The sequence below is a fragment of the Herpailurus yagouaroundi genome, unplaced genomic scaffold, assembly GCF_014898765.1.
Source record: "Herpailurus yagouaroundi ecotype Mexico unplaced genomic scaffold, PumYag 190, whole genome shotgun sequence".
NCBI lineage: Eukaryota > Metazoa > Chordata > Mammalia > Carnivora > Felidae > Herpailurus > Herpailurus yagouaroundi.
This window is the reverse complement of record NW_024412421.1, coordinates 21,330,344-21,354,633: the sequence shown is the minus strand read 5'-3', so window position 1 is coordinate 21,354,633 and position 24,290 is coordinate 21,330,344. Positions and strand designations below refer to the sequence as shown.

At 42.4% G+C, this 24,290-nt stretch overlaps 1 protein-coding gene across 3 annotated transcripts in view; it reads right to left on the bottom strand.

Annotated features, from left to right (window-relative positions):
* WWP2 (WW domain containing E3 ubiquitin protein ligase 2) overlaps positions 1–24,290 on the bottom strand; it is a 153,383-nt gene that overhangs the window by 20,324 nt on the left and 108,769 nt on the right. For all 3 annotated transcript variants that reach the window (XM_040442962.1, XM_040442963.1, XM_040442964.1), the window contains 2 exons: positions 12,535–12,624; positions 900–1,074 (listed from right to left, as the gene is read on the bottom strand). In XM_040442962.1, coding sequence (XP_040298896.1) covers positions 900–1,074; positions 12,535–12,624 — 265 coding nt within the window. The remainder of the gene's footprint in view (positions 1–899; positions 1,075–12,534; positions 12,625–24,290) is intronic.

The following is a 24,290-nucleotide window of genomic DNA, read 5'->3' as shown; positions in this document are numbered from 1 at the left end:
AGGAAGTTGAACTAGAGGTCAATAAACTTTTTCTGTAAAGGGCTAGACAGCAAATATTTCAGGCTTTATAAGCTATATGGTCTCTGTTGAAACTACTCAACTCTGTTGTTACAGTGTAAGTAAGTAGCCAGAGTCAATACCTAAACTACTTGGAGTGCTTCTGTACCAATAAAACTTTATTTACAAAACCAGGTGTGGGCCACTTTGGCCCATGGGCCATAGTTTGCGAAGCCCTGATCCACAACAACTTTAGAGGTCCTTCCATCCTTAAGAATGTGTCAAATAAAAAAGATTTAAAGAAAAACAATAGCAGAAAGGAAAAGATTTAGATGGCTTTTTTTTAATGTGTATTAATTTTTGAGAGAGAGAGCGCAAGCAAGCGGGGGAGGGGCACAGAGAAAAGGGAGACGGGACCCAAGCAGGCTGTGCACTGTCAGTGCAGAGCCAGATGTGGGGCTCAAGCCCACGAACTGTGAGATCATGACCTGAGCTGAAGTTGGATGCTTAACGAACTGAGTAGGTGGCTGTTTTGTTCTCAAAAGTTGAGGTACGGAAGAAGTCACAGCTGACCTTCAGGTTTCAAACTAGAATAAATGGACTTGGATGGAGGGGCCAGAAGAGAAATCCAGTCTTGGCAGAAAGATAGTATATATCTCAGATATACTGAGTCAGTTTCAGGTATATTGAGTCCTGAAACACAGAAGCTGGACACTGAGTTACTAAATTAGAAATGACGGAATTTGAGGAATTTCACCGTGATGAGTAAAATCTCCAGAGCACTGATGTTTCCAGCTACCGTCTTCCCGCTCACCAAACAGGTCAACAAATAGTGTGCGAGGCAGCACATTCTCCAGGGCCAGGAGGCTCCCCTCCCTCGTGGCAAGCCCCTGCCCTCTCACCTGGTAGAGGAATCTTTGGCTGAAGTGCTGCATGGCGCCCTGAAGCTGATTCCGCTGTGACTGCCACTGCTCGTAGTTCCGCACGTACTCAGCTGTGGGGCGCTGCCAGGTGGTGGTCCGCGTGTTGTGATCCACATAGTAAAACCTGCCTCGGGGGTCTGTGCGTTTTTCCCAGCTGGAAACATTAAGGTCAGAATGAATGTAGTGACCACCCACCCCTACCCTCAAATTCTAGAGACATCTCTGGATGGCTGGCGAGGAGGGGCTGAGGGAGGGTTAAGCAAGGTGTCTGGTGCAGAAGCTGGGCTGCTCCAGGGAAGCACAGCCAGGCAAGTCCCAATGACGGAGGCTACTGGGGCTTTCGTGATTATAGCAGTCATTGCTCTACAGCAGCCAATCCTTCCTCACCGTTAGCTCCTGATTTCCATTTAGGAGATCCAGGTTGTTCTGGGGAAGGAGGAGACTCTACTACCAAGTCCAGAGTTGAACAGCCGACTGGATTAGGGGTAGGCATGCGACCTACGCTGAGCCTAATCAGGGCCAATCTCATGACTTTTTCCAGGAATTCTGGGAAAAATCTCTCTCTTCCTTGCCAGATAATGACTGAGAAAGCATGCAGTCCTAGGAACCACTGGCTGCCATCTAGGACCCAAATACATTATGAAGTTGACCTAATAGATGACAGAGTAGAAAAACAAAACAAAACGAAAAGCCGGCCCCTTGGTGAAATTGTCGAGTCACTAGATGAGGCTTTACTTGAAACCAGGATCTACATCTAGAATATTCAGTTAAATGAGCCAGTTTACTCTCTTTATTACTTAAGTCAATTTGGAACCCAATTTTTGCTACCTGCAACAGAAATCATCCTGATATAAACTGCCAGTGAAAACATGTTGCGTAGTCATGAGAAGGAGAGTTCGTACAAACAACAGCAGGATTCTCTACATTATTTTTAGGGAGAAAGCAACCTTTCCAAAGGGGTCCTAAATTACCCACAGGCAAGGCAAGGCTAAAACAGATGGCAAAAATCTTTATCTGTGCTTGGCAGCTATAACTCGATTTGTACACAAGGAAGGAAGAAGTGATCAAGAGAAAGTAAGAGAGGGAGCTTTGTGGAATGATGGAAATGCTTTATATTTCAAGGGAGTATAGGTTATGTAAATGTATGCATTTGCCATAAAAGACACTTAAAAACTGAGAACAAACTGAGGGTTGGTGGGGGGTGGAAGGGAGGGGAGGGTGGGTGACGGGTATTGAGGAGGGCACCTTTTGGGATGAGCACTGGGTGTTGTATGGAAACCAATTTGACAATAAATTTCATATATTGAAAAAAAAAGTATGCATTTGTCAAAACTCATCTAACTATGAACCTGAGATCTGGGTATCTCATTGGGTGTAAGTTATAACTCAATTTTAAAAAGTGAATTTCAATCTAATCAAGCCTCCATATCTAACTACCAGTTGGTAGGAAAGACAATGGATAGAGAAGCATATCACCCAACATTCCAAGGTCACATCCAGAATATGAGAAATTCTACAGAACAAATGCCCAGGATCTTCAAAGAGTAAATGGAAAGAAAGAAAAAGAAAGAAAGAAAGAAAGAAAGAAAGAAAGGAAGGAAGGAAGGAAGGAAGGAAGGAAGGAAGGAAGGAAGGAAAGAAAGAAAGAAAGAAAGAAAGAAAGAAAGAAAGAAAGAGTGGGGAAACTTACAGGTTAAAAGAGACTTATGATGGGAATGCAAGCTGGTGCGGCCACTCTGGAAAACAGTATGGAGGTTCCTCAAAAAACTAAAAACAGAACTACCCTACGACCCACCAATTGCACTACTAGGCATTTATCCACGGGATCCAGGTGTGCTGTTTCGAAGGGACACATGCACCCCCATGTTTATAGCAGCACTATCCACAATAGCCAAAGTATGGAAAGAGCCAAAATGTCCATCCATGGATGAATGGATACGGGAAATGTGGTATATATATATACAATGGAGTATTACTTGGCAATCAAAAAGAATGAAATCTTGCCATTTGCAACTACATGGATGGAACTGGAGGGTATTATGCTAAGTGAAATTAGTCAGAGAAAGACAAAAATCATATGACTTCACTCATCTGAGGACTTTAAGAGACAAAACAGATGAACATAAGGGAAGGGAAACAAAAATAATATAAAAACAGGGAGGGGGACAAAACAAAACAGACACATAAATATGGAGAATAAACTGAGGGTTGCTGGAGGGGTTGTGGGAGGGGGGATGGGCTAAATGGGTAAGGGGCACTAAGGAATCTACTCCCGAAATCATTGTTGCACTATATGCTAACTAATTTGGATGTAAATTTTAAAAAATAAAAAATAAATAAAAAAATAATAAAAGAGCCTTATAAGACATATCAGCCAAAACTAATGTGATGATCTTGAGTTTGAATCTGACCCAAATCAACTGTAAAAAATATTTTAAGACAATTGGGGAGAATGGAACAAGGACTGGGTGACATGAAGCAAAGAAATGTCGTTAATTTTGTTGGGTGTGATAATGGTATTTTAGTCTGTTGTTTTTTTAAGGAATCTCTATGCACAACGTGGGGCTCAAACTCACGAAAATGAGATCAAGAATCACATGCTCTATGGACTGAGCCAGCCAGGTACCCCTAGTTTTTTTTTTTTTTCTTAAACCCTTACCTGTTAGAGATGTATATGATATATTTATGGTTCAAAAGATATGACATCTGGGATTTGCTCTAAAATTCATCAGTCCCCTTCCCTGAAAAGTAGGAGGTCAGATGAAACAAAATGTTATCAGTTGTTACAACCAGGTGGTAGTTAGCAGGGATTCATTGTACTATTCTCTCAAATTTGGTACATGCCTGATTTTTCCACTATGAGTTTGAAAGGGGAAGAGGGATAAAGGGGCCTTAAAAAGATAAGAAGAAAGTGATACCACTGAAGAAAATAGCATTAACTCAATGCAAAGGGAACCCAATATGGATTACACTATATGGGCTGGAAAGGCTTTATTCTAACTACCTTCTCATTTCATCTTGTCTGCATCCTTACCTTACTCACATAACTGTCATGCTTCAGTCTGGTATCTTTCTCAATTTTCAGGGTTAGCATCCTAACTGACTTTTTTTGGCCACCTCTTCAATGATTCTTTTAACTCACAGCGTCTCTAAAAACAGCTTCTTGGGGCGCCTGGGTGGCGCAGTCGGTTAAGCGTCCAACTTCAGCCAGGTCACGATCTCGCGGTCCGTGAGTTCAAGCCCCGCATCGGGCTCTGGGCTGATGGCTCAGAGCCTGGAGCCTGTTTCCGATTCTGTGTCTCCCTCTCTCTCTGCCCCTCCCCCATTCATGCTCTGTCTCTCCCTGTCCCAAAAATAAATAAACGTTGAAAAAAAAAAATTTAAAAAAATAAAGTAAATAAATAAATAAATAAAAACAGCTTCTTGGGACACGTGGGTGGCTCAGTCAGTTAAGTGTCTAACTTCAGCTCAGGTCACGATCTCATGGTTCCTGAGTTCAAGCCCCACATCGGGCTCTCTGCTGTCAGCACAGAACCTGCTTTGGATCTTCTGTCGTCCTCTCTCTCTCTGCCTCTCCCCAGCTCATGCTGTGTGTGTGCGTGCGTGCGTGCGTGTGTGTGTGTGTGTGTCAGAAATAAACATTAAAAAAATGCAAATGGTACTACAGGAGACACAATAAAAAACAGTGTCTCCTTCCCTACCTCTCCCCATCGCTGATTCCTACCTCTCAGAAGCAACAACTTTGAATTCTGAACTGCTCCTTCTATTTACAGCCATATTTCTAAACAGCATGCTCCTTCTACTGTTTCTTGATTTCTGTCATATTAGACGTTACTTGTGAACCTTCTGCTATCAAAGCTGAGCGTTTAGTTATTGCATCCCACCCCACAACACACATAGGCCCCCTCCTCCCAATTTAGAAAACCGTCATTAAATCCATATTCAGAGTTTGTATTATGATTTCATAGAACACTACACATATGTTTCCTTGCTTGTACGACTTTTTTTTTTTCTGGAGTGAAAAGAACTAGAGTGTGTTTCATTCTGCCTGTTTTTCAAGAATCTCTTACCAATGCACCCCCAGATTCTGATGGCGCACGTGGCCTCTCAGTGTCAGTCAGATATGCCTTAGCCACACAGCTCCGGGCCCCTGTTGCCCTATGTGGACACCTGTCCTCCAGATCTGCTCTATGTTACTGTCCTGAGTCACCTTCCCTCTTCTTCCTCTTGGGACTGTCTTTGGCCTCTGAATGGAGTCCCCTGTGTCCTGCATCTCATGACTTCTTTCTTGGTTTCCTCTTATCTGGTGGAACAAATCATCTAGTAGCTTCTGAGAAAGGATGCACCAAAGTTAATTGTTTGAAACACTGAAGATGCCTTTATTCAAGTCTCAGAGTTGAGTGTTAAGGTGACTAAAAGTTGATTTCTAGACAGGAAACAACTTTCCATCGGAATTTTAAGGGTTCAGCTCCACAGTTGCTGTTGAGAAGAAAGATGGCATTCTTGATTCCTAATTCTCGATAGCTAGCCTATTTTTACCCTCCGGAGGCTTCTGAGACATTCTCTTGCCATCCCCAAATTCCATTTGGATGTTCCTTGAGGTCAGTCTTTTCTCATACTCTGGTTTGGGCATTTGGGAGGCCCTTTGAATTTGAATACATTACCACTCAATTCTAGCAATATGCTTCTATTTTATTTTCTTTGATAATAGAAAGTTCTTCTAGCAAGTTCTTTCTTGCTAGAACTACTGTTCAGATGTTGAATCTCCTGCGCTCATCTTCTAATTTTCTAATCTCCAACATTATCTTTCCATTCTTGCAATTTTTATTTTTTTAAAGAGCTCTTCTTGGGGCACCTGGGTGGCGCAGTCGGTTAAGCGTCCGACTTCAGCCAGGTCACGATCTCGCGGTCCGTGAGTTCGAGCCCCGCGTCAGGCTCTGGGCTGATGGCTTGGAGCCTGTTTCCGATTCTGTGTCTCCCTCTCTCTCTGCCCCTCCCCCATTCATGCTCTGTCTCTCTCTGTCCCAAAAATAAATAAACGTTGAAAAAAAATTTAAAAAAAAAAATAAAGAGCTCTTCTTTATAAGTTTATTTATTTTGACAGGGGGAGGGGCACCTGGGTGGCTCAGTCAGTTAAGCGTCCAACTTCCATTCAGGTTATGATCTTGTAGTTCGTGAGTTCAAGCCCCACATGGGGCTCTGCGCTGACAGCTCAGAGCCTAGAGCCTGCTTCAGATTCTATGTCTCCCTGTCTCTCTGCCCCTCCCGCACTGCACTCTGTCTCTCTCTCTCTCTCTCTCAAAAATTTGTGAACATTAAAAAAAAATTTTTTTAGGGGCACCTGGGTGACTCAGTTGGTTAAGCTTCCAACCTCAGCTCAGATCTCACGGTTTGTGGATTCAAGCCCCGTGTCAGGCTCTGTGCTCAGAGCCTGGAGCCTGCTTTGGATTCTCTGTCTCCCTCTCTCTTCCCCTCTCCTGCTCACACTCTGTGTCTCTCTTTCTCTCTCAAAAATAAACAAATGTTTAAAAAAAATTTTTTTTTAATTTTTTAAAAAATATTTATCTTGAGAGAAAGAGCATGTGCAAGAGCAGGGGAGGGGCAGAGAGAGAGAGAGGGAGAGAGAATCCCAAGCAGGCTCCACACTGTCAATGCAGACCCCACTCTGAGGCTCGATCCCACCAACTGTGAGATCACAACCAGAGCCGAAATCGAGTCGGATGCTTAACCAACTGAGCCACCCAGGCACCCCTGTTTCTGCTGTTATATACAGTTGACCCCTTGAACAGCAAGGGTTTAAACTGTGGTGCTCCGTTTATACATGGATTTTTTTTTTCAATAAATATAGTTCAGTACTGTAAATGTATTTTCTCTTCCTTATGATTTTCTTAATAATACTTTGTTTTCTCTGGCTTACTTTATTGAAAGAATACAGTATATAATATATATAACATATAAAATATGTGTCAATCAATTGTTTATGTTATTGGTAAGGCTTCTGGTCAACAGTAAGCTATTAGTAGTTAAGCTCTGGGGAAGTCATTTGTATGCACATTTTCAACTGTGCAGGGGTCAGCATGCACTCTTAACCCCCGGGTTGTTCCACAGTCAGTTATATATTAATTTCTAAAAGGTCTTCTTGGGGTGCCTGGGTGGCTCAGTCAGTTAAGGGCCCGACTCCTGATTTCGGCTCAGGTCATGATCTCACACAGCCAGTAGAGCCTACTTGGGATTCTCTCTCTCTGCCCCTCTCCCACTTGCGGGTGCGCACGCACACATGCGCGCTTTCTCTCTCTCTCTCTCTCAAAATAAATAAACATTAGGGGCGCCTGGGTGGCGCAGTTGGTTAAGCGTCCGACTTCAGCCAGGTCACGATCTCGCGGTCCGTGAGTTCGAGCCCCATGTCAGGCTCTGGGCTGATGGCTCAGAGCCTGGAGCCTGTTTCCGATTCTGTGTCTCCCTCTCTCTCTGCCCCTCCCCCGTTCATGCTCTGTCTCTCTCTCTCGCAAAAATAAATAAACGTTGAAAAAAAAATTAAAAAAAAAAATAAACATTAATAAACGAATGAATGTTCTTCTTGTTTTCTGCATGGTTCATTTCACGGTCTCCTGTTCTTCTTGCACAGATGCCGTATTTCCTCCCAAATTTTTGAGGATACGAATCACAATTTGGTTTTACATTCCACATTGTTTTCACCAAGTCCCCTTTCTGTCTGCTGGCCGCAGGCTGTTCTTTCATATTTAAAAGTGAGTCACTAAAACACTGAATGGATGCTCTGGGTATCCAGGTGGGGGAAAACTGACTGGTGGCTTCACTCAACTGTTTCACTAGACGACCCACAAACATCACAATCTGTAGTTCTCTTCCCTTCGACTGATCCCTTTATCTAGCAAAAAAAAACGTCCCAATCTTTAACTTGGGGACAGCGTCCTCACTCAATCCATTTTTTTCTGAGCTCATCCTTGCCTTCAGCTCTGGCTTCATCCTCCAGGCTGGCTGCATGTGCGCATGCGTGTGTGAGATAAACACGTGTGCATGCAGGCGTGCAGCACAGGGCTGGATGTCATGGTTGACAACCTGAGACTCTAACGACTCCCTGCACCAATTTTTAACTTGACTTCAGCTTTTTAGTCTCATTTCATAGCACCTCCCCCTACCATGTCTGATTGCTGAGCTTTCCAGGGCTCCGTGGTGCTAACTGGCTGACTTCCTGGTGGGTACCCACACTGTAAGTTGGGGTTTCAGCTTTCTCAGCTCTGCCATTTATCTATCAGCAACCAAAGTTTTATTACCTTCTCCCATATGCTGCTTCTCCTCTTCCAATCCTTTATCATTATACTTCTTTATACTTTTATTGCCACTTAGGGGGTTTTCAGGAAGGAATGGAAATAAATACATGTTTAATCCACACGTTTAACTAAAAGTCTTCTGGACTGGTAAATTTCAAATTTCTAAACAGCATAACCCCACCCTTGATTGTGGGTGAAATCTCACCAAGAATCGCAATCTATAAAAACAGCACAGTGGTTGAGGCCCAGTCAGCCCTGCGCTCTCTCATGTTCCAGCAGGCATGTCCACCAAACCCAGCTGCCTTGCTAGACACTCTCTGGGCATCTCTGTTTCACGTAAACCTTCCACTCCAGCCAAACTGCCTCATTAATCATTCCCTAACGATATCTTTTACTTTCACGCCTTTCCCCCAACCTGGATCAACTTCCTCTTGTCATTTAAGTCCAACTCCAGCCCCTCCTCCAAGATCGCATCTGATCCCGCTCCCTCTGTGAGGCCTCCCCTACACCGTGGTCTATCGAGACCCCTCTCCCTGCTCACCTCTGGTCTAAACACCACCTAAGAGCACATTACTGCATCCATCCTTAGTTACCAGGGCCAATACTTTTTGTTCCTGGATAAAAAAATGGCCATTCCTCATACAAGCGTCCCCTGGGTCTAACAGAAGGGGGTGGCCAAGACAGACTGAATCCTTTGACTCAATCTTACTCCGGAGTGACTGGGTCTGCTGAGACAAGGGCTCCGCCTGTAGTTTCAGGTTTGCTCTCAGCATGATAATACTTCCTGGGGTGGAACTTCTCCCCTTGTTAGCGATGAAAGCTTAAGCACTCTTATTCTGTCTGGGCTCCCAGTTATGGTGCAGAAGTACCTGCCAGGGGCTCAGAGGTACTGAGGTCTGAGATTAAAACTCTGTAAGAACTAATAGGCTACGTGGGGTGTAGAGCTGAGCCACCGTCCAATAAAGCATTAAAAGTGTCCTGACAATAAGAAATCTGGATCTGTAATTACAATGCTTTCTGCTCTCCAGTGATGCTAGAGGCATCCCCAGCCCACACCTGGAGGGGCCGAGTACCTAGTCAGGTGTGGAGGAGCAGCCCAGCCCCTCAGGGAAATCAGGGGAGCTGCAGGTTCAAAGTCTTTCTCAGGGTACAATCTGTATCCAATTTGAAAAATGATGGAGGAAAGAAATGGAACCAGAGGGATTATTCTAGCACATTCTGGTTGTGTGAGCCTGCACCTCTCAGAGGTGGTGGACCTGGTATCATTAGGCAAATGTAGATGGTACATGCAGGGAGACATTTTTATTCTAACGGTTATATATTGATTTTATGTGCATGAGAAAAATGTGTGTGTGCTACTTTGTTTACCTCAACCCCTTCCTCTGCTTTATTTTACCTCAAATTACATATCACCACCTGACACTGTATAAATTTATTAACTCATTAATTGTGTGTCTCACACTAGCGTGAGATCAGGGGTTTTCTCCTTTGGTGTACTGATGTACTCCCAGGGCATAGTGCCTGGTATAGAGCAGGGCTCAATAAATATTTGTTGACTGAAAAGAAAGAAATAAAGGAAAGAAGAGAAAAGAAGAAAAGGAAAGAAGGGAGGGAGGAAGGAAGAAAGGAAGAAAAAAAAGAAAAGAAAGAAAGCAAGAGAAAGAAAGCAAGCAAGAAAGAAATCTGGATCTGTTGTCCCACCTCAAAACTTAAAGAAGAAATAATTTTTGGCCATCCTTAGAAGACACCATTAAAATTTTAATTTAGATGCCATCCAAATGCTCATCAGGTCAAGGCCTACCTAACTTATAGACCAGAGAGGATAAGAGGCAGCAACTAGCACATTTCTAGAGTTAATGCTGCTTTTAAGTATAAGTGCTGTCAACACACAAAGTACAAATGTAAAACACATCCTGTTAAAAATCAATGATTATTTTGCAAGACAATTGGAGAAATTTGGCTACTGACTCAGTATTTGATGACAGCATGAAAATACTGTTAACAGTACCAAAACCCATAAAATACCTAGGAATAAATCTAACCAAAGACGTGAAGAATCTATACACTGAAAACTATAGAAAGCTTATGAAACAAATTGAAGAAGACGCAAAAAATGGAAAAAGATTCCATGCTCCTGGACAGGAAGAACAAATATTGTTACAATGTCAATACTACCCAAAGCAATCTACACATTCAATGAAATCCCTATCAAAATAACACCAGCATTCACCACAGAGTAGAACAAACAATCCTTCAGAGGTCTCCTCCAGAGACCTTCTTTCTCTGCATCCTCGCCAACATCTGTTGTTGCCTGAGTTGTTAGTGTTAGCCATTCTGACAGGTGTAAGGTGGTATCTCATTGTGGTTTTGAAGGGGCATATGCACCCCCAATGTTTATAGCAGCACTATCAACAATAGCCAAAGTATGGAAAGAGCCCAAATGTCCAGTGATGGATGCATGGATAAAGAAAATGTGGTGTATATATATATATACATACATACATACATACATATACATACAATGGAGTATTACTCGGCAATCAAAAAGAATGAAATCTTGTCATTTGCAACTATGTGGATGGAACTGGAGGGTATTATGCTAAGCGAAATTAGTCAGTCAGAGAAAGACAAATATCATATGACTTCACTCATACGAGGACTTTAAGACACAGAACAGATGAACACAAGGGAAGGGAAGCAAAAATACCATAAAAACAGGGAGGGGGACAAAACATAAGAGACTCATAAATATGGAGAACAAACAGAGAGTTACTGGAGGGGTTGTGGGAGGGGGGATGGGCTAAATGGGTAAGGGGCACTAAGGAATCTACTCCTGAAATCATTGCTGCACTATATGCTAACTAATTCGAATGTAAATTTAAAATAATAATAGTAATAATAATAATAATAATAATAATAAAGAAAAGAAAATACTGTTAACAATAGAGTGGTTTTGTTTTTAGTAAGAACATTTTTTAGAAATATATACCAAAATATGGATAAAGTTATATGATGATTACATAGGATTTTCTTCAGAACTTTATTTACAAAAACAGGTGGAGGCTGGATTTCAACCACAGGCCCATAGTTTGCCAACCCCTGGTATAGATGAAACAAGACTGACCATGACTTGAAGATTATTGAAGCCAAGTGTTGAGTATGTGGGGATTCTCTCTACTTAGTGCACATTGGAGACTATTCATATGAATATGAAAATTTCCATAATTTCCAAAGTAAAAAGTGTGATTTTTTCCCAAGACATCAATATTTAACTTTGGTTAAATGTGTAAATAAATAATCTGAACTTAAAGTAGAAAACAGAATGAGGACTCATGATGACGAATTATAGTTTCATTTCCAAAAGGGTAAGGAACAAAAGGAAAACACAAGCATTCTACCAGAAAAATCGAAACTAAAAACAGCCTAGCCATCGAAATTTGCAGGACCAGAAGGTGAGGTGGTATTTGCCTGGCATTCGTATGACCAGTGAACCAGAGTACAAGGGTTTTTCCTAATACTCCCCACCTCTGACATCCTCTCCCTCTACAAGCTTGATGGGGAGGTGTTCATATTTTATGCTGGAGCCCTTCATGACTGCCTTACTGGGAGGTGATTCTCTCCTTTGAGCAGAATACATTCTCTTTTGAAAGCTCTGTGGACCAAAAGGCACATGTGGAAAGAACTTTCTGTCCCTGGCAAGCAGGGAACCAAACCCCTTCTCCTTGAACTTGGACAGTCTTCCCTCACTTGGAAGCCTCACTTATCCTCTGGTTTTAGAGAACTTAGCTGTGTTCTCACAAAGTCCAGCTCAAGGAGAAGCACCCTTCAGGGGCCACTCGGGCATACGGTGCTTTGAAATGCATCAACACCCTTTGTATCTTGGCTTCCTCGTGCCTTTTCTCTTTCTCAGGAAAAGCAATCAAGTGACCAGGAATAAATATCCCTGTACTTTGCTACCTCTGCAGAAAATGACTGAGAACCTGGCCCTGATGGGATATCTCTGTAGGTGAAATAACTGAGGGCATCAAGGCATCAATGGCCCAGGAGGTAGGATTCCTAGCCCTCCTCCCTCCAGGACCCAACAGCCATGGCACATAATAAAGCCCATAATACAGCCCACTGCCAACACAATGAATGTGGGGAGAAGGGAAATAAAGAGAAGAAATAGTGTAGAAGGAGAAGACAATGGGAGGCGGATAAAAGAGAGGGCAAGGAGCAGAGGGTAGGGGAAACTAAGGACAGTGATGGCAGTGAATGGTGGAGAAGCCATTCGGTGACTCCGGGTGCCAGTTCTAGAGTCTCAGGGCTTGCCAGCCTTGCCTTACCCTGGAGGAAGAGGCCGCTCCCAGGTGGTGGTCTTGGTATTATGGTCAACATAATACACACGCCCATTAGGCAGCTCTCGTTGTTCCCATCTGCAAAACAAAGTCAAGGGAAGCATGAGATACACACTTAAAAGGTGTAAGCCCTTGTGTGAAAAGGAGTCCTTCATTACTGATGTGATGACTGATGAGAGGACAAAGACGACATGCGAGCTCAGCCCAGGGGTCAAACCTGCTTCATACTATCACTGCGGCGGCAGCCAGGAGCATTTCTTGAGTCCAAAGCTCCCCTCTATGAAGTCAGTGGGCTAGGATGTGCCACAGATCACCCTAACTTCCCCTAAATGACCCATACGAGTCTCTATCTATGGACTTTTCTAAAAGTGTGACGTGGTCATTTCAGGATCAAAGACCCCTTTAGGAATGTGATAAAAGCCAAGGACACTTTCTTTCCAAAGTGTACTTACCAACGAAAATTTGTATGCAATTTCTGGGCTTCACCGACGTCACCTAAAGTTTACCTTCAGCCTTTTCAGTCTACACTACGTTTTAAAGTCACAAATCATATGACACTCCCTGTTCTCCTAACATCACAGATATTCATGACCGCATTTCTTTTTAAAATACAAGATTCATTTACAGAGGATCTTTAACAGAGATCCGGGTGAATGAAGAAACAGCATCCTGTTATTTATGGACTGCTGTCCTCTTATTATTTACTGACTTCTCTTCTCATGAGTCTGTGTGTAAGGTAACATGAGATATGGGGTGCCAAAAGTGGCCATTCTGTGCTAGTGGAAGAATAACAAGGCAGTAGATGATCCAAAGAGATAATCTACAAGCAAAATCACTACAGAATACAGCCAAGGGCCACCCACCCAACTCCTGCTATTCCCATACTCAATGCAGTCTGACAATAACTCCCCTTTACCCAGAATATGGTAATCCATATATGAAGGATACAAAATTTTATATTTATAAAATGGCCACCACTTCATAAAGGATGTCAATGGTCCCATGAGCCTTTATGTTTTACAATGATTTCATCTGCTTCTACTTGTGGGTACTGCCTAAGAGAAGGTGACCTTTTCCAGGAAGCTAGTACAGTCAGTTCTGCTGAAATGCTTGTTTTGAAAACATAAATCTATCCCAATGTGACTGATACACGAGGGAACAATGTGAGCATGTGAATTTTGTTTGCTTAAGCATGGCTTTTCCTTTTAGAAACACTAAATGCACACAGATGACGTCCCCCAGCTGAACCCAGTCACGTAGGAACACACGAAGCCCATATGCATCTACAGCTGCCTCAGTTTACTACGTGTTGTACGCCATATTCATCCACATCTGGCCTTACAACTCCCGTCTGATTTCAGATGATCCTCCTTGCAACCACTTTACGACAACACTCATAAGCTCAAACACTTCTGACACCTGCTTCCACAAGTAAACTCCAGATCTTTTCATGGGAACACACACTCATTGTAGTGTTATGCACCTCAACCATTTAACATGTGAAAAACTGTGCTACCATCATTATTAGCTTCCTATTTTTTGTGTGTGCCTCTGACACATTTTTGGATGTTATGCCCCTAACCCATTTTTTTTCCTGTAAACCCTGTGGTTTTCATGGCATGATTTTTTTTGCATAGCATGATGATTTTTAGGAATACATACATAATAGCAGAGCTGACTGAATACTGAAATAATGTCCCAATTTCTATTACTAAAGGCCTGGTGCATCTATTCCAATGGATGTTAGCTTTATTTAATACCATTTCTCATTTAAACTAAAATGTCTGGGGGCGCCTGGATGGTTCGGTCAGTTGAGGGTCTGACTTTGGCTCAGGTCATGATCTCACTGTTTGTAAGTTTGAGCCCCGCATCGGGCTCTCTGCTATCAGCACAGAGTCCGCTTCAGATTCTCTGTCCTCCTCTCTCTCTGCCCCTCCCCCATCTCGTGCTCTCTCAAAATAAATAAACGTCAAAAATTTTTAGAAAATAGTAAAATGCCTGATCAGCAGACTGCACTGACCGACACCTCAGATGCTAGCTAGGTCAGATAAAGATATATGTGAGGTTTTTATGGCAAGGAAAGGAAGGGGGTCATCATTACCCACTGATCATCTATAATGAGCTATAGGCTCATGTTTTACCTCATGAAGTCCTTGCCTCCATCCTTTAAGGTCAGAAGTGCCATCACCATGGACGAAACAGAGGAGCAGAGAAGCTAAGTAACGTTTATGTGTCATTCCAACTCAGCTCTGACTTCCTAGCCATTGAGTTTTACCACATCATGCTGAAAGGAAGAAATGAGGAAAAAGAAGGTCGACTAGAATTTATAGGGAACCTACTACCCAGAAAACAAGGTGCCAGGTGCCTTCTCAATCCCCATCTCAAAGTAAACAGCTTTCCCCAGCACTGGAGTCCAGGTAGGGGGTCCTGGATAATCAAGACAACTGGAGGGTAACCACAAAGGTCCACTGTGTTCATCTCTAGGCTCCGTTTTAATCAGAAGCTTCTGCTTAGACGTGATCTACCAGAAGAAACTGCACATTTTGCACCACTGGGAGGGTTAGCCCTGGGAGCAGTGAGGTCCAATGGTTCGAGTCCCACCTCTCAAAAGGGATCAGCCACTGGCTTGAGGATCAGAGTGCTACCAACAACCATTAACACGTGCTCGAGAACATCTTCTCTCCTGGGTATTCTTGCTCAATGTTCTGGTCAAAATGGATATGGGTGACTTGGTCCAGGTGCTCTGATTCCTCCCACTGCAAAAAGATCTTTACACTTCATTATTTTATTAAAAGGGCAAACAATTCTGCCAAAAGTGACCAGATAAAAATGTACCCTGGGTAAAGTTAAAGATCGTCTCCCTCTAGATGCCCTTCTGAATTAAAGACAAAAGAGTAACAAATATTATCAGCTCGAGAGGCTGTTGTCCCATCCACAGAAAACCTTTCTTGTAGGGATCTTGCAGAGAAAAAAAAAAAGCGAGGCTAACATACTATGGCTTCACACCAGATCCTCAAACTCCTCCCGTCTGCTCAGTAATAGAGTAGCAAATCTGATACCCTCTTTATTCATCTGAATTTGGAAATGAGGAGTCTTGAAAAAGATACTTGGCTTACGAGTGAGTACTGAAATATGGAAGCTCCTCAAGGAAATGGCAGCAAACCACTCTTTCATAACATCTGCTCCCAGTAAGTCTTAAGTAGCTGGTAACTCCTCAGCATCCTCTAAGAAGTTAGCTATGTCCTTCCCTTCCTTGGCAATTTCTGGCACAAAACACCAACAAAATGAGTCTGGCTCATTGTGCAGTCACTATTTGGAAACCTATCCATAATATGTGGGTGAGGCCGCACCTTTTAAAAAGACAAAATATTTGTTGTAGCAATTGCAGATGAAAGGTGCCAAAACACATTTTTCTTTATTCCAAAAATTGTGTTACAACTTTCATAAGTAGTCTCTACTTTTAGAATTCATTTTAGACAAAGAGAAAACTTTGGTTATATTATACTTTGGCTCATCTTTTAATTTGAAGATGGGATAATTCTTAAAATTCCATGAAGTAGGGGTGGCTCAGTCGGTTGGGCTTCCGACTTCGGCTCAGGTCATGATCTCACGGTCTGTGAGTTCGAGCCCCGCGTCGGGCTCTGTGCTGACAGCTCGGAGCCTGGAGCCTGCGTCAGATTCTGTGTCTCCCTCTCTCTCTGACCCTCCCCTGTTCATGCTCTGTCTCTCTCTGTCTCAAAAATAAATAAACATTAAAAAAAAAATTCCATGAAGTAAATGTCTTTAATTGACACAGGGGTATTCCCACACGCTGGCAGAAAATCAGTGCAAAGACCTCCTCGCTTATATTCAAGAGGTACAGCAGCTCTTTCCAAGCCCAGATAAGATCTGTCCATCCCATCTTTGATCCCACCTGATCCTAGAAATGAAAGACTCTCTTTCAAGGGCTGTTATTGTCCAGCAAATTTCAATGTTCTTGTATGAACCCTCTCAACTGGCTTCACTGGAAAAATAGTTACCAGAGGAACAAGACCTTTCTTGCATTGCCTTTTTTGATATCTACATTTTTCCTTTTGAAATTGGACTCCTGCTCAGATTAAATGTCCATATGGGTCCTCCCTGATCCATGACCTGGCCTAACTGCTTTTCTTAGAGAACTCGCAACTCCTCCCTTACCTGCATGGCTCCTCAGAATTCACACAAATCTCTTCCCTTCATTCACTGCAGCACAGTCGGTCAATTCTGTCCACAATCAAAAGAACCTCCCAATTCTCAGCTCTCCTCGGTAACTGCTGACCCACATAGATTAAGCCTTCCCACTGTCTTGGTTCGGTCTCCCCAGGCCAAGAAAGTGATACTGGCAGCGACCTTTCATTGGCACGTCCCTGTCAGGGGTGAGGTTTCTGTCCCTTATAAGCATCTTCTTCACACTGAGATAAAAAGGCTTTTCAATCCAACTACCCATGGGTCTCAATACTGCATCCTGGTCACATGGCCATATCCTCTCCCACTGAATAGCTTCCTTTGATGTTCTCAGAAACAGTGTTCAAAGCATCAAGCTTGATTCAGGTCCCTTCCCAACACATTGCTCCTTGGCCTTCAACGAGAAACATTCAGTTCAACCATGGACTACACAGAGTCTTTGTATTTGAAGGCACTTGAAAAGTAGCCTCCAATTGCAATTAATTTTAGGTAAATTTTTTAACCTATGCTACCTTTGCTCCTATGCCTTTTATTCAGTTATCTTCCATGCCCATGCCCCAATCACACCCCTCACCGTCATTAAAAGGGTAAAAATCCCATCGTGAGGATGACACTCTATCCGTTCTCTCCTGTGTTATCTGAAAGAAACTGTCTGGTCCCCTAAACGTAGTCACTACACTCCTGTGGAAGGTTTCCTAAAAGGTCTTCAGAAAATTCTCGATTATTCTGCCATTCAGCCAACCCTGACCAACATACCTACTGGGCAGACTTCCCTGATGTGTGGACAGAATCACATTTTCACCAACAGTAGGAATAAGATGGAAAGGGCTAACAGCTACAGGAGTAGTTCAGGTTAGTGTCAGAGACATTCTCTTTAAAAGGCCCTTACAGGGGTGCCTGGGTGGCTCAGCTGGTTAAGCCGCCCGACTTCAGCTCAGGTCACGATCTTGCAGTCTTTGAGTCTGAGCCCTGCATCGGGCTCTGTGCTGACAGCTCAGAGCCAGGAGCCTGCTTTGGATTCCGTGTCTCCCTCTCTCTGCCCTTCCCCTGCTCGTACTCTGTCTCTCTCTCTCTCCCTCTCTTTCAAAAATAAATAAACATTAAAAAAAAATAAGAGGCCCTTACAGATTTACCTACCAATGTGCTCAAAAATTCAATCTTAGTAAAAGTATTACTAATTTTTATTATTTATTAATTTGCTGCCTTTGACTAATAGAGTCAGTGGGCAATGGTAAAGTTGATCTCACTCAAAATACACAATGTTAGAAAACAAAGTCAAGCCAGAACTCTACACACCCCGCAAAATAAAGATGCCCTGCTGGTTACATAGACAAAAACTAAACTGCAAAAAAAGAGACACTGAAAGTACCCAAGTATTCTTTCTTCTTTTAAATTTTTTTTTAATGTTCATTTATTTTTGAGAGAGAAAGACAGAGACAGAGAGCAAGTGGGGAAGGGGCAGAGAGAGGGAGACACAAAATCGGAAGCAGGCTCCAGGCTCTGAGCTGTTAGCACAGAGCCCGACGCACGGCTTGAACTCATGAACTGTGAGATCATGACCTGAGCCAAAGTCGCATGCTGAACCTACTGGGCCACCCAGTCCTCTCATAAAAGTATTCAAGTATTCTTAAAGCTGCGTATGTGGCAGTTCAACTCCCCACAGGCAAAAACCTCATGGGATTTACAGCTTCTTATTTTATGCTCTTCTAATAAAGGACTCTGAACCAAATCTTATTCCCCAAACTTTAGCCACTTCCTGGGTGAACCGTAAGATTTATTTTCTCTGTTAGGGACATTTTCAGACTTTTATGAGGCAGAAATCTGGTGCAATGGAACAAATTTCCCATTCACTGTTTTCACTGCTTCAGTAGATCCTTTGTAAACTGGGTAGGAAATGTGTTAAACTCGGTCTTCCCCCAAGAAACCTTCTTGAGATATTGGGCTTTCCGTTCAATCTAAGCACACTAACCCCTTCTTTAAAACTACCAACAACCAGGACTTTATGCCCTGTAAGCAGAGAATGGCACAGTTGAGCCTCAATCAAGGCTTCTGAATTAAGTCTTTTTTTTCCTTCTTCTTCAACCTTCTAATTTCTTTGCATTGGAAAAGTTTCCAAGGCTCCTCAATGAAAGATGGAAACATTAAAATGTATGGTTTTACTGAGAGCAAGGGAATTCCTGGAGATGGTATGCATGTAAGAAAAAAAAAAAAAGTTTAACATGTTCGTTGACAAATAATCTTGCAAATAAATTTGGCAAGGCAGAGAAAAACAGTCACCCTTTAAAACATAGTCGGTGGGAGCGAAAATGGGTAGACTCTTTCAAAAGGGCAATTTGGCAACTTGGTCGAAAACTTTTCCTCTGTGAATATCCTTTAACTCAGCGGCTCTGCTTCTAGGATGGATGCTGAGGAAATAGGTATGTGTCAAAGATTTAGCTATAAGCGCATCTGTCACAGTATGTGACATGTTCTACAAAAAATGGAAACAACCTCAATGCCTCTAAATGGAGGATTAGTAAAATAAATTATGTTATTTCTATAATAAGTATTCACTCATCAAAAATAATATGATATGGGACGCCTGGGTGGCTCAGTCGGTTGAGCATCTGACTCTTGATTTCAGCTCAGGTCATGATCGGTTCATGGGTCCGAGCCCCGCTTCAGGCTCTCGCTGGCAACGTGGATTCTTTCTCTCTCTCCCTCTCTCTGCCCCTTCCACTCCTCGCGTGCGCTCTCTCTCTCTCTCTCTCTCTCTCTCAAAATAAATAAATATTAAAAAAAAAATTTTTAAGAAAATAACATTATAGATGATATTAACTTGTCCAGATATTTATAATATGTTGCAATATATAACATGATATATATAATATAATATAATACAATATAATTATATAATACATTGCAAGCTAAAATCACAGGCATAATACAAATTTTTGTTTAAAAACATATAAATATGCTATTTTCATTAAATCTAAAATGCCATCAATTATATGATTTAACATATCACTGAGAAAGAAAAGAATACTGCCAATTAAGCTTGTATATTACATTTTGATTTTAAAGTTTAAATGTGAAATAACAAGCATATCAAAATCAACAAAATGTAGAGGGTGTGTGAACATTTTTGCGACGTCAGTGTAGGGAAGAATTTTAGACAAGACCCAAATGGTACATGAAGATTAACAAACTTGGCCACTTTAAATTTTGAACTCCTGTACAATGAAAGATAACGTTAAAAAGTGAAAAGACAAGCCACAGACTGGAAGAAAATATCTGCAATGCATGTAATTGAAAAGCAAGGAGTCCCCAGCTCATATTAAGAAACCTTACAGGGGTGCCTGGGCGGCTCAGTCGGTTGAGCGGCCGACTTCGGCTCAGGTCACGATCTCACAGTTCGTGAGTTCGAGCCCAGCGTCAGGCTCTGGGCTGATGGCTCGGAGCCTGGAGCCTGTTTCCGATTCTGTGTCTCCCTCTCTCTCTGCCCCTCCCCCATTCATGCTCTGTCTCTCTCTGTCTCAAAAATAAATAAACATTAAAAAAAATTAAAAAAAAAAAGAAACCTTACAGATTAAAGAGAAAAAGACAAACGGTTAAATAGAAGAATGAACAAAAATGTATGAACAGGCAACTCACGAAGAAGGAAATCAAAGAACCAAATAAAAACATGTGAGAAGAGGTTCAATGTCAGTGGTAATCAAGGACATTCAAATTAAAACCACAAAGAGATACACCACTCACAGACATTAAGCTGGCCAAAATGAAAAAAACAAAAAAATCTCACAATTTTAAGTTTTAGCAGGAATGCTTAGTATGTATGCTCGTGGGAATGTAAGAATCGGTGAGCAATTTGATAGTATCTACTAAAATTGAAGATCTTCAATCCCTACAGTGACATTCCAGGTCCAGCATATGCCTTAAAAGAACAGACACACAGACAAAAAGACATGCACAGAAAAACTTCATTGTAGCGTTGTTTATAATTGTGAAGAGATAATAATATAAAATATGAAAACATTTATTTATTGTTATACCATTAAATTTACAAATGGAAGATATAAATTACATATAAAATATTACTGAATATGTTTGTTAAAATAATATAGATGTGTAAATATATGTTTACATAAATTTTTATATTTTATATTTATATATCAGATATAGGGTAAGTATAAATAAATGTGAATTATAAATAAAATGCTATCTATTCATACTATAGAATACCTTGTAGCACTTTCAATGAATGTACCAAGTTCCACCTTATCTCTGTATACAGGGAAGGGAATCGGGAAGAGGCTCACGGAGACTTTCTAATGTATTTGTAATTTCTTCACCAAGAGGTTAAAAAAGGGAAGTCTGTAGTAAATATAGCATAATGCTAAAATCTGATACAGCTGGGTGGTGATAGGTATTTCTTACATTACAGTCCATTCTTACCTGCATGCTTAAAATATTTTATGATAAAAAAATAAATTTTAAAAGCACAAGCTGTTAAACGATCAGATTTTGGTAGGCATGTTTTTATGTGTATGTGTCTGTATATGTGGTCCTGGGCAAATTGCTTAAAAGGTCTCCCATTCTGCAAATGAGGATAAAAGCAGCTACCACACAGAGCGTTGTGAAAACTGCACCAAATAATCCACGGGCAAAACTTAGCAGCCCCTACACACTGTAAACGCCGAACACATGTTAGCTATTACTAATGGTCAGGAAAAAACACACACGGTCTGCAGAGCACCAATGCTTAAATCTGGGTGTTTGTTATTGTTGTTCTTCTTTCTTCTCCGTTTTCTTTTTCTACTTAGAATCTTTTTTAATTTTAAATGCTACTGAGAATGTGAAATCATTTACCTAGTCATTAACAAACACTTCTCACTCCGTCTCCCTAGAAGCCAGGTCCTAGGCTAGGAGCTGGGGATACAAAGATGGACGTAACGCTCTCTGCTCTTGTGGAACTCTCCAGAAAGTGTAGTAAAAATGGATATTCGTAATTACACATGAAGAGATACACATAATAGTGTGAGAACATCTCACGGGCCAGCCTTGGACAACAGAAGAGTCTTCGGAAGTAAGGTTTCCTTCTGAGATGATGAGGAGGAAGCCAGAAGCACGCACTATTCAGCATTACCTAAGCATGTAATAATCCTTGCACAGCCAAGAACTAAACATATTCAGCAAAAAAGGCACCGAGTCTCCCAGTATAATCCTTTAATCTGGTGCTACTCAAAGCATAGTCCATGGCCCAAACTGTTACTGTTTAGCAGAAAAAAGTACAGAAGTTTCCAAGCATTTAGAAACTTTTGTGCCAATCTGGCATTGCTACAACATCTAAATTTATGTGATCGGTGGATAAGTAGAGAACAAAAGTATAAGGATTCTTAACGGATTGAAAATAAGAAAATAAAACAAAAAAGGCAGGGGTGGGGGGGGACTGGTTCCACACAGTGTAAGAAGTACTGTTTTAAAACTCCTTGGGTAAGGATCTTTGGCGAGTGCCAAAAATGAGTTTGGAATGAAATGCAATGGCAGCGACTGGTTTATAACTTAGCAGAGAAGCTCCAAATTCCGACGTCTCTTAAAGCTCTCTACAAACAAAATGTCCGAGAGCTCTTAGCAGATTATCATCCTTGACGGTGTCTGAAGGAGCACCTGGAGAAAAGGGCCTCTGGGTCTCCATAACCGGGTGTGGAGGCAGGGGAGATGGCAAACCCAAAAGATCTAGAAAACACCCCTCCTCAATTAATTCTACTTTGAGGCAGGAAACAGACAGGCCAGCCAATGACTGCGGGAGAAAAAGGACGGTGTGAAATGGCAGTGCTGAGGTAAGTCGGCAGTCCAAACACAAGGGCCTCCCTTATGTAAGAAACCACAGCAGAGTGCAGGCCGCCAGAGGAAAATAATGTGCCTCTGTGCGCGAGGGACTGAGCGAGCTGCAGAGCCCAGGATGCACTTAGAGTTTATCTAAGCCATGTACGCACGCTCTGTTAATGAGCGTTTGGTTCCCAAAGTGGGCTCGGTGCTGATAAAAAACAGATGCAGGGCCAGCTGATCAAAGTGGCCTCACTCCCCACCGCCCACTGCCTGGACCACTATCTCACCATGTCTCCTGAGCCTTCCTGGCACCCCCTTCTTTGATGCACATTTGCAACCTGAAAATGCCACACCCTTCCAGTTGGCTTCTTTCATGTTAATTAAATTTCAAAGTACAGAAAGCTGGAGGGTTTGGACGCAGGGAGAGAGAAAAGGGACGAGGGGTGCCCTGTTTGTGGGCTTCCACAGCCCAGCCTCCAGGAGCCTTCAGTCCTTAAAACATGCAGACGTGTGTAACCTCTTCAAGACCAGAGTCGCAACTATTGCAGAAAGGCAACACAGCAACCAGGAAGATGGGCCCTTGGGATCCCCAAGTGAACCTGCTCTATCGCTCAGTTGAGCAGATGAGGTTGGGAAGAGACAGTCGGCTGGATGCCTTGATAAAGCAGGGCTGCGTGGCTCAGAAATGCCTTAGCAAAGAGGACACACGCCCCGCCGTATCTGCCAGTGCACAAGGACCCCTAGTGAGCAGGGAAGAGCGTCCCCCACCCTGCGAGAGACATATTTCAACCCAAAGCCAGTCAAACCCAGTGGGTGACAGCCTTCCACTGTTGCCTCTGGGAAGAAAGTGCAATATTCCTGTCACAGTTGCTATTTGAAGCATCAAAGAAGCAGAACACATTCATGCAGGTGGAAGAAAAAAAAAAAGATGGCACTTAAATTTATTCATTACAAATACATCTGGGGGGCCTACTTCGTGTCAGGCTCCTGTCACCATGACTTTTATAGCCCACCGGGGCAGAGAGATGCGAAAGAAGCAAATACACTTTGTGAGAAGAGTTACCGTAGGCACGGCAGTTCGACCTTGTCTGCCAGGGATCAAGGAAGGATTCCCAGGGGAAGTGCTGACTGATTAATGGAAAAAACAGTGAGTGTTAGGAAAGAGCGACCTGCATGGTGAAGGGTCCTAATTCCAGAGAAAGGGAGGTCCATCTGTCAAACCAACCTAAGTTATTAAGGCTGGAGCTTAGAGAGCAAGGCAGAGAGAGTCTTCCATGGAAGGTCGGAGGGGTAGGTGGGGTCATATGGTGTGGGGCTTTTTAGGCCTGATTAAGGATTTGAGAATTTATCCCCATCGACAGTAGGCAGCCGTGGTAGCATTCTCGGTGTGAAATGTCATTTTTCAGAGGTTGATTTAAAAAGGTTAAAATTACGTTTAAGAAAAAAAAAAGGGGGGGGGGGGCGCCTGAATGGCTCGGTTGGTTGAGCGTCCGACTTCGGCTCAGGTCATGATCTCACGGTCCGTGAGTTCGAGCCCCGCATCAGGCTCTGTGCTGACCACTCGGAGCCTGGAGCCTGTTTCAGATTCTGTGTCTCCCTCTCTCTCTGCCCCTCCCCTGTTCATGCTCTGTCTCTCTCTGTCTCAAAAATAAATAAACGTTTAAAAATAAAAATAAAAATAAAAATAAATAAAATAAAATAAAATAAAATAAAATAAAATAAAATAAAATAAA